Source organism: Gastrolobium bilobum, unplaced genomic scaffold (genome assembly GCF_033153095.1).
Source record: "Gastrolobium bilobum isolate Gb01-03AN ecotype WA unplaced genomic scaffold, APGP_CSIRO_Gbil_v1 utg7848, whole genome shotgun sequence".
Lineage (NCBI taxonomy): Eukaryota > Viridiplantae > Streptophyta > Magnoliopsida > Fabales > Fabaceae > Gastrolobium > Gastrolobium bilobum.
Window position 1 is genome coordinate 55515 of NW_026897445.1, and position 14149 is coordinate 69663.

Genomic DNA, 14149 nt, shown 5'->3' on the forward strand with positions numbered 1-14149 from the left:
AAGATACGAAGAAAAAAAACCCAGTTTAGTTCTAAAATTGGTTTTGAAAACCAATTCGGTTCATAAACGAGTTCAATTCAAGAAATAATTTTTAAAAGTTCATTTTTTTAAGTGCAGTTTAGTTCGATCGGTTCACAATTCAGTTCAGTTCTTTTAGTTCTTTTTCACACACCTATAATTCACCAGAACTTATATGTTCTAAAATACTTCCATGCGAAATTCACTTAATTTCTAAAAGAATTGCATGCTTTATGACTTAAATCTTATACTTCAATAGTTAAGCTATTATGTTTTCTGTGTTTTTTTACTAAAAATATGCTTATTTGAGATACTTAGTGTGTGCATGACAATGACTAGTACTATTCTTAGAAATTTTTTTTTTTTCATTTTATGTTTAGGAAGAATTTTTGGAAAAAAAAAATAGTTTGATAACCCAACTTTTTTCTATACTCAAAAGAGAGAAAATGTATTTACTAAATAATGCTTATTAAATGCTAATAACCCATTTTATGATATTTATATTATTAAATAGCGTGTGAGAGAATAAAGAAAAAAATTATTATTTTATTTTTCCAATTTGTATTCCCAGACAATGGTTCATTCTTCAGAATAGAGAAATAAGTCAGTTTTATTCGAACATTATTTCTAACCATTAATTTCTGTTTCTCACACTAAAAAAATTATGAGAATGGTGTCATAGATACCCTTAATTATAGGTAATTTATCTAATAATAATGGAACAACATTAATTTGTTTGATAAGTTTTATTTATGAGTTTGGTGTTTGTCATTTTAAACGACATAAGTTATGTCATTTTAGGAGAGAGATAGATACAAAAATTGAAAATCATGGGAGAGAGGAAGTGGGTGGCTTTTTTTAAATTTAAAATTTAAATAAAAAATTTATTCTGTGTCTATGTCTCTCTTAAAATGACATAACTTTATGTTATTTAAAATGACAAACATTTTTCCATTCGTTTATTCATCAATATGAATTTACACAAAAGTACAACCCGTTCCAAATATCTCTAAAATTTACAAACATGCAGGCTTGTAGAGGAAAAAACACACAGGATGCAAGAATACCACTTTATTTATATGTCTTGTGGTTTCAAAGGAGAGACTCTTATTTTTCAAACAAAAGTCAAATTCAAACACAATAAATAAAACTAAAGCCTGTTTCATGAATTTATGCGTATTTAAGAGCTATCTGCTGGAGAGAATCGCATAGTTCTTGTGGCTTGGAAAGCATAGCCATATGATCTGCGCCATTGATCTCTAGCATATCATTAATCCCAGCATTTTCGATCATCCAAAGCTGAAATTTCAACGGAATTCCAAGGTCGTCAGTGCAAACAATAAAAGCACGTGGAACTGATCCATATCCCTCTTTGGAGAAGTTTTTTCTCTGAGACAAGTCTTCAGGAAAAAGTGACCCTGGCCTTATTAAGGTCTTGGCCAATTCAAGATCCTACAAAATCCAATGGTGGAATCCAAACATGTCATTTGTTAACGTGCATTAGTATGAGATAAGTTGTAACATATAATTACCTCAGTGGAGGAGAGTTGATAGAGCTTGGTGGACAAGAATTTGGAACCAAAGAACATTGATGTTTTGTTTCCACGTTGCGAGAATTCAGTGTCCAACCATTCAGTTGCTGGGGTACTCTCAATGTACTGTTGAAGTTAAAAAAACATTTACGCCGGTCAAGATGAATATAATTTTCTCTCACCCCTTTCCCCCAAAGCAAGCATAAGATATAAATGTGGTGAAGAGTTTATTATTTCTCATATTATATTATAAGAGATAAATTTATTTTCTATATAAAAAAAAGTATGAGGCTCATATTTTTTCTTTTTGTCTCTTCTCCTCACACACTTTTATATATGTATAAGAGATAAATTTATCACCTACAACATAAGAAATAATAAACTCATAAAAAAAAAACTTACTCTGTGTGAATGAATACTATTACTTCGGTGACTTATCAGCTCATAAAAGTTTTCATAATTCAACTTTGTTGTGATTCGAAGCCCGACAATTCTTAACTCGGCCTCAGATTCAATTAGTTCGGCCTTCATAGATGGGCTTGCGGAAGCGTTGATAAACAGTAATAGCAAATCAAAAATAAAATATAGATAAATAGGAAGATAACACCAAGAATCTTAACGTGAAAAACCTCTTCGATTTGAAGAGTAAAAATCACAGGATCAAGTCTAGATAATCATCCAATATGAATAATGGGATTTACAAAAGATTCTCTCTACCTCAATAACTAGAAGACTTCACCCTTTAGATGATGGATCTACTCACAAGTGCCTCAAAAAGTGTTTCTCTCTATAAAAGGGATAAGAAATCCTACTCTACATGGTATTCTTCTTCTTCAGCGGTGGCGCTGGGTTTCTTCCTTACAGAATCTTCGTCTCTGACTTGCTCTTTTCTCCAATGCGTTTCTATCTCTCTTTCTTTTCTTCTTCTTTTTTGCTCTCTCTTTGACGACTCAGCATCTAAGCATTTCTTATAAATAAAAGATTAGGGAACCCATTTAATTTGGGTCGAGCTAAGAATTGTCGGGCTCGGAATCACAACAGTGGTATCAGATCTCTTAGATCAAAGGCTCTATGAGGTTAGAGATGGAGGTGTTGTAGCACATGATGACGACATGTTCAAACTCACCGCGGAGAACTACTCATATTGGAAACCCATGATGGAGGATCATCTTTATTGCAATGATTTATATGAGCCTATTTTGAGCACGGTCAAGCCAGAAGGGAAGAGTGATAAAGAGTCAGATCTCCACAATCAAAAGGCGGTCGCTATGATCCGCAAATATCTCGACAAGAGCTTGTTCGAGCATGTGTCGACATACACAAATGCTCACGAGCTGTGGATGAAGCTAGAGTCTTTAATCTAGAAGAAGACACCACGCAACAAATCATACTTGGTGCGCCGACTTGTGAAGCTAGACTATAAGAATGGACAAAGCATAATTGAGCTCCTGAATACATACAAGGGGATAATCAATCAGCTGACAAAGATTGACATGAAAATAGATGACGAGTTGCGAGCCCTCTTGCTACTTAGCTCATTACTTGAGAGCTGGGATACTTTGATGGTAACGCTTAGCAACTCAGCCCCAGAAGAAAAGATGACACTGGACTCGGTTGTAGACAACCTGTTGAGTAAAGAGGCTAGGAGGAAAGAACGAGGTATAAGACAACAGTATGAAGCAAATGTTGTTGAAAATCGTGGAAGAAAGGCACACCGAGATCTAAGTAGAAGCTGTGGTCGTGACAAGTCAAGAGGTCGGTCAAAGCTGAGGCCACATACTCTCATATTCTTCTATTGTGGAAAATTAGGTTACCAGAAGTCGAAATACTGGACTTTGAAGAAGGATCAAAGGACAGGCAATGTTAAGCCGAATGCGATAGATCATCCGAATAAGAAAAACGCAAGTCAGAGACGAAGATTCTCTGAGGAAAAAACCCAGCGCCATCGCTGAAGAAGAAGAATAATACCATGTAGAGTAGGATTCTCTATCCTCTTTACAGAGAGAAACACTTGTGTGAGACACTTGTAAGTAAATTCATCCTTTAGAGGGTGAAGTTCTCTGGTTATTGAGCCAGAGAGAATCTTGTGTAATCCTATTATTCATAGTGAACGATTTTTCTAAACTTGATCCTGTGGTTTTCACTCTTCACATTAAAGAGGTTTTTCACGTTAAAATTCTTGGTGTTCTCTTCCTCTTTATCCTAGTTTTTTATTTTGATTTGCTATTAATGTTCACCAACTCTTTCACAAGTCGACTTGTGAAGGCCAGGTTAATTGAATCTGAGGCCTAGCTATTGTCGGGCTCAGATACACAACAAACTTTACCTTAATTTGATTAAGGGGAAATAATTTTTGTCTTTGAGATAGAAAATATTTCTCTCCACTAAGAGAAAATGATAGAGAGAAAGAGAGAGAGAGAGAAATCATAAAATAATGAACTCCACTCCTTTTTTTCTTTCAGTTGCAAAGAAATGTTTTCTGCCTCAAAGGCATTTTCCCTTAGATTAATTGGTAAAGTCTTTTACTACCTTCATTTCTCTCCCTCTTCGAGTTTAATGTATGTGCATTAGTGTGTAATTCGAATGAAAGGAACAAGTTATGATTAATACCAGAAGGGTTTCTCATAATTATTATCTAGGAAAAAAAAAAACGTTACCAACTGATGGCCGTGCGTTAATGTGATTCAAATATATCTAATTCTTGAGATGGAACTGTTTAAAAATAATATGATTATAAATTAGAAAAAGTTGGGTTGTCAGTTTAAATTTTTTGACAGATTTGCCTGAAAATGAGCACAACTTCAGTGTTAAGGGAATATAACTATATTAGTTTATTTCATATTTAGTAAAAAAATATATACGTAATATCCAAAATATTTTTCCTAAAAAGAAGTTATTAAGATATTGGTCCATCTTTCCACCTATATATCTTTAATTTGTATTGTTGTTTAGCAATTTGAAAGCAATCGAGATATCTCCTTTTTCCAATTAGACCCAAGTTGTTTGGTTTCGGTCTGATGTTGAGGTGAAGAAATTTGGGCAGTGATAAAAATCTATGTTTTATGCAGGGAGGGAATTAGTATCATCCAAAACGATGGGATACTTAAAAAATAAAATAAAAATGAAAATTCTGGCTGTAAATTTCTAGATCATGTATATCACATTAATTACACTTGGGTAGGGTGAGAAAATTGATGAAATTTTTTACAAAGCATCCTGAAGTCTCAGATGCATACCTTTTCAATGACATAGGAGGGTTTGTGTTCAAGGTCTGGCACAAAAGCAGCTAAGAAGACACCAACTGCTACCTTTTGTGGGAATATGTCCATGGCAAGGGCTATGTTAGGCCCTCCAAGGCTGTGCCCCACAAGAACTACCTTTTCATTTGGGGGGATTGTCGCCAATAGCTGCAACAAAGGCTCAGAGTACTGTGAAAAAGTATCAACATCTTCAATTTTCTTCATGTTGGTACCAGAAGCCGCAAGGTCAAGTACCGTGACTTGGTGACCAGCAGATTCAAGGCGTGGCTTCACCTTGTACCAACTCCAAGCTCCATGGCAAGCCCCGTGCACCAGAACATAATGCTTCCGAACTACACTATTTTCAGTACCCATAATGTTTTTTTATGTTGTGGTTGTTCTATATTCCTTCCCGCTATTTATAGACAATGAAATGTCTTTAGGGGCGTTTGGCAGAAGTTTTTGTTGGAGATGTACAGGCAACTTTCACCGATGTTCTGTCTTGATCATGTTTGGTACAAAAATCAAAAAAATATAACCAGATCATTTTGGTTTCTTTGCAAAATTGAAGAAATTTATTATTCCAGAAAATCACTTGTGATGTGATATTTTGAGATTTGTTGGGAAACAGAGAAAAAGAGTGCAAAATGAAAACGTAAATGACCCTGAAATGTACTTTTATCATAGGTCTCTTTTTTTTATTTGAGATTCAAAAATTAAATGGGTTATTTTTGTAATTTTAATCTATTGATTTTAATCAATATTTTATCTTCGAGCAAACATAAACTTAAAAAACTTAATTAATTTTTTCGGTAATATTTCGTCCTACCAAATAACTTTTTTTAACTTTACGAGCAAATTTACTTTTCCAATAATTATATTTTCATGGTTAAAATTTTTTTCTTCTCTATCCAATGCCTCCTTAGCGAACGGGAGCTATTGGTCAGGTTTGGCATGTTGTTGACTAACAGAGGGGCAGGTGGTTTGGCGTCTTGTTGACTAACAGAGGGGAATGTGGATTTTATTTTAGACAAGTCCTGGGGTACTGTTAAGATAACAAATTGCGTCCGAATTCTGTTTACCTTCAAGTGTGATAAGGACTAAGGAGCTTATGTTAGAGGTTTCTAGTTTGAGTCGGAATGAAAAAAAATTGTTCATCCTTATACTTCATTAGCTAACCTAAGACGAAATAATAATCCAACTCTTAGGAAAAAATATTTCTGTTTTTGCTGCTGTTGTGATAATTCTTAATTCTTGAGTTGTTGGAAGGAATTTATATCACCACAAACAGGTAAGTGTTGGGTTCTCATAAAATATTTTTTTGTCATATTCACATAAAAATGAGTGGGTTCTATTGTGAAGAGAAGAGAGGAAAAATTTGTGGGATCCATTATTTTTTATATGAGTGTGAGAAATAAATATTTTCTGTAATAAAAAAAGGAATATTAAATCCGATTTTATATTAATTAAATACTCAACGTCCAATTCCCTAAAATTCTGACATATGAAGCACCGACACTTCAAAAATTCTGACATGTCGTGTCCGACACTTTTCGACACTCTTGGACACTTCGACACTCCCCGACACTTCAACACGGGATAGAAATTCAAGAAAAGGATTAAAGGTTGCGTTGCGTTGAGTTTTTAGTTTCAACTATTAGATTCGTTGGATTACGATTACTATTTTATTGAGTTTAATATAAATATTTGAGATATCTTATGTTTCTTTGCAAAATTTATGAATATTATAAGTTTAGATTCATTTTGTTAGAAATATATTGTAATTAGGGTTTTCTTATTTTATAATTAGGGTTTCCTTATTTTGTATTAGGTCAGATTACATTAGGTTTGGGCTTAGCCCATTAGTCTGTTTATATATTGTACAGCCTTCATCAGTCAATACACACAGAAATATTTCAAATGTTCCTCTCTTTTCTCTTGTTATTTACCATGGTATCAGAGCCTCGCCGCCTCCCACTTTCTCTTGTGGCGTTTCTTAGCACAGGTAGGCTGGGCCTGTTGCATTGTCCACTCTTCAAGCCTAATGGGCTCTCGTGTGAGGGGGCGTGTTGAGATATATAGTCCCACATTGGTTGTATATGCAACTAATGTGGCCTTTATAAGGCTGTGGGTACTCCCACCCTTTGAGCTAGCTTTTGGGGTGGTGTATCCCAAGGTTCTTTACAAATCTAGTGTTTCATGAAAGAACCAAGCATATAGAAATAGATTGTCACTTTGTTCGAGAAAAGGTTCTTGCTGGTGAAATTAAAACTAGCTTTGTACCCTCTAATGAACAATTAACAGATGTGTTTACAAAATCTTTGAGGGACCCTTGAATAGAGTTTATATGTAACAAGCTTGGTGCATATGACTTATACGCTCCAGCTTGAGGGGGAGTGTGAGAAATATATTGTAATTAGGATTTCCTTATTTTGTAATTAGTGTTTCCTTATTTTGTATTAGGTCAGATTACATTAGGTTTGGGCTTAGCCCATTAGTCTGTTTATATATTGTACAACCTTCATCAGTTAATACACACATAAATATTTCAAATGTTCATCTTTTTTCTCTTGTTATTATTTAACACATTTTTTTGTTAAATTATTGAATATTAAATATAATATACACTACATAAATTAAAAATATTATTTAATATCAAAACGTATCCTAACGTGTCGAAATCTAATATTTTTACTAATTAACGTGTCGGATTGTCGTGTCGTGTCGTATCGTGTCACGTGTCTCGTATCGGTATCGGTATCGGTACTACATAGATTCTGACCCCATCACCAACCACTATATGGCATCACTAGTCTCGATATGGCTCTGTTTGCCGGGACTCATCACATTCATCATACTCTACCCCAATTATAAAAGACATCTCATATGCATATACAAAAGGTTGAACTCTTAAGCACCAAAATCAATCACCCTCTCTCACGGAAAAAAAATACTGCTAATACAAATACTTATCTCTTGCAAATATATTGATTCTTCGAACCGGGATCCTCAAGTTGTTATGTACGTAGGACAACGTTTAACCACCTCATTTGTTGTACATCTAGTTTTATCACCTTACACCTTAGACTAATTGACGTCGTCTGTGAATCTATAAATTTTAATTCCCACTCCAAATCATGGTAGATACCTGGAAAACCAATAGAAGCAAAGCTCCTTTAGCCTAGAATGATGCACGAAACTATAGAAACTCAGCCCAACCAATTGTTCAACCACCATCTATTGCGGCAGCAAAGATGAGAGTGGTGCAACACAATCCTTCAACAACATGGAAGGTGTTGATTTCTTAGATATATTCGCCCCCAATGCTAAGCTCGCCACAATGTGTTTTCCTTGCTTTTGTAGCAGGTAAAGGTTGGTGTCCGGAGCAATTGGATGTCAATAATGTGTTTCCTACACAGAAACCTGAATACGGAGGTCTATATGCGATTTTTTTTTTTTGGATGTCAATACCAAACTGAAAATTAATTCAATTCAATTAAAATATGTTATTTTTTTATTTTTGATTTTTTGGTTAATTTGGTTATCGGTTTGTCAATTCGGTTACCGCAATTTGAATTGATTGATGAACACCTCCAGTTTCCACTTGTAAGATCGATAGTTAAAAAATTCAAGTTAATTTTTTTTCATGAAAACTACTTTCTCCATTTAATCTATGAGAAAACTTTTTCTCATGTTGCATGAGGATTCAACTCTCATGTTAGTGACCCTTCGATTTGCGTGCAAAACTTTTCTTTTCTTTTTCTTTTTTTAATAAATATGGGATCCACCACTAGTTGAGTCACAACATGAGAATTGAATTCTTATGCAACATGAGAAAATCAAATCCCTTAATTTATAGGTTAAGTGATTCTCATGTAGGAGAAAAAAAATTTCTTCTATTGATCTTTCGATTTTCATGTTTTTTTTTTAAATGTGAGTCCACATGTTTTTTTTTTTCTCTGTGGCTGGAGACAATGACTCTCCTTAATTTGTTTAACAAACATTTAGATGGAATTATGAAAGGTTACGAGTAAGTCTCACATTGAGGATGTGTTGCTCAATAAAGTTGTTATTTGCTTAAATTTGTGTATTTATGGTGAGAAGTCTTACATAAATTATTTCACAAGTGTTGCCGGTGGCGGAGCCGGGCTCCAATTTGAGCTCGGACCAAAAAATTATATATGTATTTATTTTTTTTAATTTTAATTAGTTCATATAATAATATATTTAAATTTTATTAAATACAGAGCACCTGAGCAGACAATATCAAGAAGAAATATAATTTTATTAAATATTTTTTAATTTTACTAAAAATATTTTTTTTTTATATAAGTGGAAATCGAATACATAATCTAATACAACTAACTCAAATTTCTTACCAAAAATATTTTAAATTTTAGATAGAACCAAATTATAAATTGTATCCCAGACCAAATTATAATTAATTATATAATTATATATAATAAGTATAATTTGTTAAAATTTAACACCCATAATATCCGCCCCTTAGTGTTGTCTAAACTCATTTTATGTGATTGCATACTTTTGACGCGGTAGCACTTGTAAAAGGTGCTAGCCTAGTTCGCATCATATAAGACACTACCTATTTATCAAATGTTACCATGTGACATTTATCCTATTTTTTTCAAAGGGTGCCGCCAATCCTTCACACTGTATGCCAAATGTATAAGCGGCCTCATATTGATATATTTTTTTTTATAGATATATTTTCTTTGGTAATACATATTTTTTTGCCTATGTCAATCATCCTTGGAATGAAATTTTTATTTCATTCTTTTATTTGACATGTAAAATTGATTGAAAAATAAATAGAATAAAAAAAATTATGATTTTCTTTTTGAAAGAAAACATTGACGCCTTAACTTACATACATGTTTCTACCATTGAGAAAGGAGTATTTGTTTTTCATTTTACACGAAAAGCAAATCTTTTTCCTGCTGACCCATTGCACTACTGTGGGCCCCATTTATATTGAGAAAAAGACAAAAACAAAACAGTGGAAATCATTATATATGCTGGAAGAATTTTATTTTTCTTGTAAAAGGAGAAACAAATATCCCATGAAAAAACCAAACGCACAATATTTTCCTTAAGAATGAGCCTTTACTGGGGATGTCTAATGATACACGAAAATAATAATTTTTTCATACAATTTCAAAGGATTTGCCAGTCATTGTGTAAAACACTTCAAATTTGACTAAAAAATGAACATGCGTAACAGTTACCTGTATTTTTTTCTCATTTTTTTTACTCGATAAATAAGAGACTGACCTCAATACATTTAGGTGTCAGAGGACAAATTCCTTTCAGCAGTATCTTTTTTATACAAAAAAATAGAAAATGAAAATTAGGCATTTAAAGAAGTTGAGTCTTTTTCACTAGCACACACGTGAAAAAATGATTATTTGCATACTTTTTAAAACCAAAAAATTACTGCAATAAAAAAAGGCAAATGTACTTTTCATGGGAATATCTTGTCGTCATATCAAGGATAAGGAGATCCAAGATACAATTATTGCAATTAAAAAAATGCCAATGTACTTGTCCACATTTTAAGCGCTTGAATTGCAGCCTAGAGGTTTACTAAGCGAAAGGAAAACGTGCTTTTGATTAGGAATTATTGTTGCTTCACTTGCGGGTATTGAATAATTTTAAATGTATCGAATGATAATTTGAATAATTTTATATTGGAAAAATGTTTTTCTTTTTAAAAGATAAAATTTTGTATTTTTTTTTTGGGAACGATCATTTAACTTAAAATGAATTTTATATTATTTTAAATTAAATGATTGTATTTTAGTAATTATTTATATTCTCTCTTCTTCACCATACTCTTTTTTTATTTCTGTTCCGAGGTAAAAATTAATATATATATATATATATATATATATATATATGGTTCATTTTTTCTACAGTCAATATAGGTTAGTTATCTACATTAAGTCCAAAACGACGTCGATTTGAGATGGAAATCAAGGTATTTTTGTAATTATAATTTATTTCAGGATTGTAATAATTTTTTAATTTTTCAATCTAAAACGACGTCGTTTTGGGAGTGAATGTAGATAATTTATCTACATTCACTGTAGAAACGTTAAAGTCATATATATATATATATATATATATATATATATATATATATATGTAGAGAGAGAGGTAAAATCATATCTAAAGTTACTATACGTGCAACAATGACAATTGTGTGGTTATAATTTCACACATTTAATACTTTTATATTTTTTATGGTTATGATTTTTCACATTAAATGTGTTAACCTATATATAAGGAAAATTTGTCATTACTGCTCGTAAAGCGGCTGCAGAAAAATCGAACCCATATATGTGTATATATATATATATATATATATATATATATGCGGTTAAAATAACATACAATTGTGTCCTTTAAAATAGAAAATATTTTTTTCATTTTATAATTACTGTTTTTTTATGTTATTGATACATTAAATATAATTATTTTTTATTCAATATTTTTTATTAAGTATAAAATTTTCTTAAGAAGATATGACAAAAATCTATTATCGTTTTCAACTATAAATAGTATTATCCTTAGCCCCAAGCAAATGTCTCACCCTTGGGGAAATTCCATTTATCATTTCAGGCAAAAGTCCTACCTTTAGTACCTTTAGCCAAAGACTCACCTTTAATACCCAAGCCAAGGTCTTGCTTTTAATGCCTAGAGATTCCATTCATCTAGAGATTGGCAAGCTGATATTTTGAAGAAATGGTTACCCCAGAACATGATTCCTCACCTTCAAAGTGTTCTTCCCCCCACTGCACTGGACCCTCATGACCACAAACATTGGTCCTTACCTATGGGGGAGTTGATTTCTATTAGCTTTATATTCGATACTTAGTAGGGCTTATGCCTTAGATCACCTTAATTGGGATGATTGGTGTTAGTCTAAGATCTGAAAATGGTGTGGCCCTCATCATATGAAACTCCAACTGAGAAAGTTAGTTTATGGTAAAATTCCGATTAATTGTTGGATAGCTTCTTGGTCCCACACTAATAGCCTACGTCATGTCTATTGGACAAAAAAGATGAATTTTTTTTGGCAGACTTGTATTCTTGGTTGCATGACTCTAGTTTTTGGATAAATTGCATGTTTAGAATTGGATTATATTATTTGTAGTTGTTATTTATCAAGTTTGGCTTTGGAAAAACGCCATTGATCATTCTCATGTGGTTGCACCTTCTTTACCGTATTCTTCAGCTAGCATTATTCGTCAGTGTGCAGTTATTTTGAGTAGTTTTGATTATGAATTTTCTCGTCCTTTCTATGTGCTTGTTTGTTGGGAGTTTTCTTCCTTTGGTTTTATCAAATTAAACATGGATAAGGCTGCAAGGGGCTCTCCTAGTGCTGTAGCTTATGGTGGCTTATTTCATAATTTTAATGGTGCTCGGCTTGGTGGTTTTACTTTTCGTATTGGCATTTGTAATACTTTTTCAGCAGAGCTTTGGGGAGTTTGGCATGGTCTTACTATTGCTTGGCAGGAAGGCTGGCGTCAATTGATTCTTGAAAGTGACTCCAATTCAGTGGTTGCCTTGCTCACCAGACAAGGTGCAGCAGCTCGTGAGTCTCGCTTACTGACTCGTATACGAGCACTCTTCGATTAGGATTGGTAGATTTTGATTGTTCATGCTTACAGCGACAAATTTTGTGCTGATTATCTTGCTACTCTCTCCTTAATGATGCTTCATGTAAAACCCTGTGTATACCCAGTTTGTTATCATCTTATCGTATTAAGCACTGCTTAATTAAAATGCGGAATTAACTTTTTCTTTCCAATTATGACGTCATTATTATTATCCAAGTTGATTACTTAATCCTTATTCAAACATTGCTTGTATGTAAATTGCAAATAAACGACTAACTGAAATACCTCATATATAAATGTGTTTCCAGTCACAGAACTACAACACGCAGACCGGACAATATCCTGATAGATTATACAACCCAAGTCTAACTAAACATAACATCATCAATGTGGCATGGACAATCCCCATGCTCACCAAATAAGGCAACAAATCCCAACAAAGTCTCAGCTTAATAATCATATAAAGACAATAAACACAACAGCATCCCAACATAACAGTATAGTCAGCATGCATCAGTCAACTAAGCTCCGGCCTCCTGCCGTGCGAGGTCTCAGCCCCCGAGGTACCTGAACCCGAAAAGGTGCCCTAAACGTGGGGTGAGATCTCTAAAAAAAATCTTAGTAAGACAAGGGGTCCTTCAAGACTCTTCCGCCCCAAGCTCATTTACAAGTATAATATAGGTTCGAAAGCAGTATTTACCATGCATGTTCATGTTAAGGCATTTAAATCATGACAATATATTTATTGCTCAACGAGCTAAATACTACAACTCATTAACCATGTGATGTATGCAAATGCGTTTCGAATGGCCAGGGAACAAGATAGGGTTTATGCACATCTGTGACCTATCTAAACATAAGGGTCGCAGCCTTATGCCTTACACACCAGGGACGCAGCCTGATCGTGTAAGTAATCAACATCACATTCATACATTACATCAATCGTCATATCAACATATCTCAGGCATATATCAATGCATATATCATTTTTCAAGAAAACATACATGCATATAAACCACCCTCCCATGGAGGTCGGTGGAACAAGCAACAGATCAATCCGAGGACACGAAAGCTTACCTCTAAGCAATCAATCCAAGCCAAAGTCCACACTAGCTCAAGGTCCACAAATAGCACAATCACAATCTGTTTAGACCAGCAATCATATCAATATTTATAATCTAAGAGTTCATGACACAATGACAACGTTCTGTTTATCGTTTCATGCCATTAGGCTTCTCACAAAGCCATAAGCCCTTAATTCAATTGATTTTGACTTAGATTATTCATTACAGAGGTTCAACTACCCAATCTAGGGTCCATAAACCCCAAATGCAGTTCTGTATGAATAGAACAGTGACTGTCTCGAAATTCCCAGAATATCCGGATATTTGTCGAGGGCATATCCGGATATCCAAAACCCTATATCCGGATATCATATCCTGATATTTCGCGACAGAATACAGTTTCTGCATTTCGCGAGATATCCCTTCCAAGGTTCCTCTTTTAACACTCATACACGTTAAAGCATGCATTTTTACACTCCTTTACGTCAATGATCATGTTAACTAATTAATCCTACCATTTTACATGCCAAGACTTCTCTTTTAACAAGGAAAACCATGATCAAGGGTGAGGAACATACCCAAGGCTCCCAAAACAGAAGCTAGTGGTGCTCTTGGAGCTCACCAATCAGCCACACATCACTGACTTCACAAGG

General features: G+C 33.6%; 1 protein-coding gene across 3 annotated transcripts; it reads right to left on the reverse strand.

Annotated features, from left to right (window-relative positions):
- Window positions 1-925: 925 nt before the first annotated feature.
- On the reverse strand, window positions 926-5288 carry LOC133307016 (salicylic acid-binding protein 2-like). Of its 3 annotated transcripts, none has more exons than XM_061507436.1 (3): window positions 4787-5288; window positions 1551-1676; window positions 932-1317 (listed from the first exon to the last, which is right to left on the reverse strand). In XM_061507436.1, the coding sequence occupies exons 1-3, from the start codon at window positions 5162-5164 to the stop codon at window positions 1189-1191; spliced, it is 633 nt and encodes a 210-aa protein (XP_061363420.1). In that variant the 5' UTR covers window positions 5165-5288; the 3' UTR covers window positions 932-1188. The 3 variants fall into 3 exon arrangements, with proteins under 3 accessions (XP_061363419.1, XP_061363420.1, XP_061363418.1); XM_061507434.1 differs by having other exon boundaries at window positions 942-1470; XM_061507435.1 differs by lacking the exon at window positions 1551-1676 and having other exon boundaries at window positions 926-1470.
- Between the last annotated feature and the right edge of the window lie 8861 nt (window positions 5289-14149).

Bases quoted from the DNA above. Each gene is read 5' to 3' on its own strand.
- LOC133307016 (XM_061507434.1), bottom strand. From the start codon at position 5,164: ATGGGTACTGAAAATAGTGTAGTTCGGAAGCATTATGTTCTGGTGCAC. The intron at 1,677-4,786 runs GTATGCATCTGA...TAACTTCAACAG, and splicing joins CCTCCTATGTCATTGAAAAG to TACATTGAGAGTACCCCAGC. The intron at 1,471-1,550 runs GTAATTATATGT...TGGATTTTGTAG, and splicing joins ATCAACTCTCCTCCACTGAG to GATCTTGAATTGGCCAAGAC.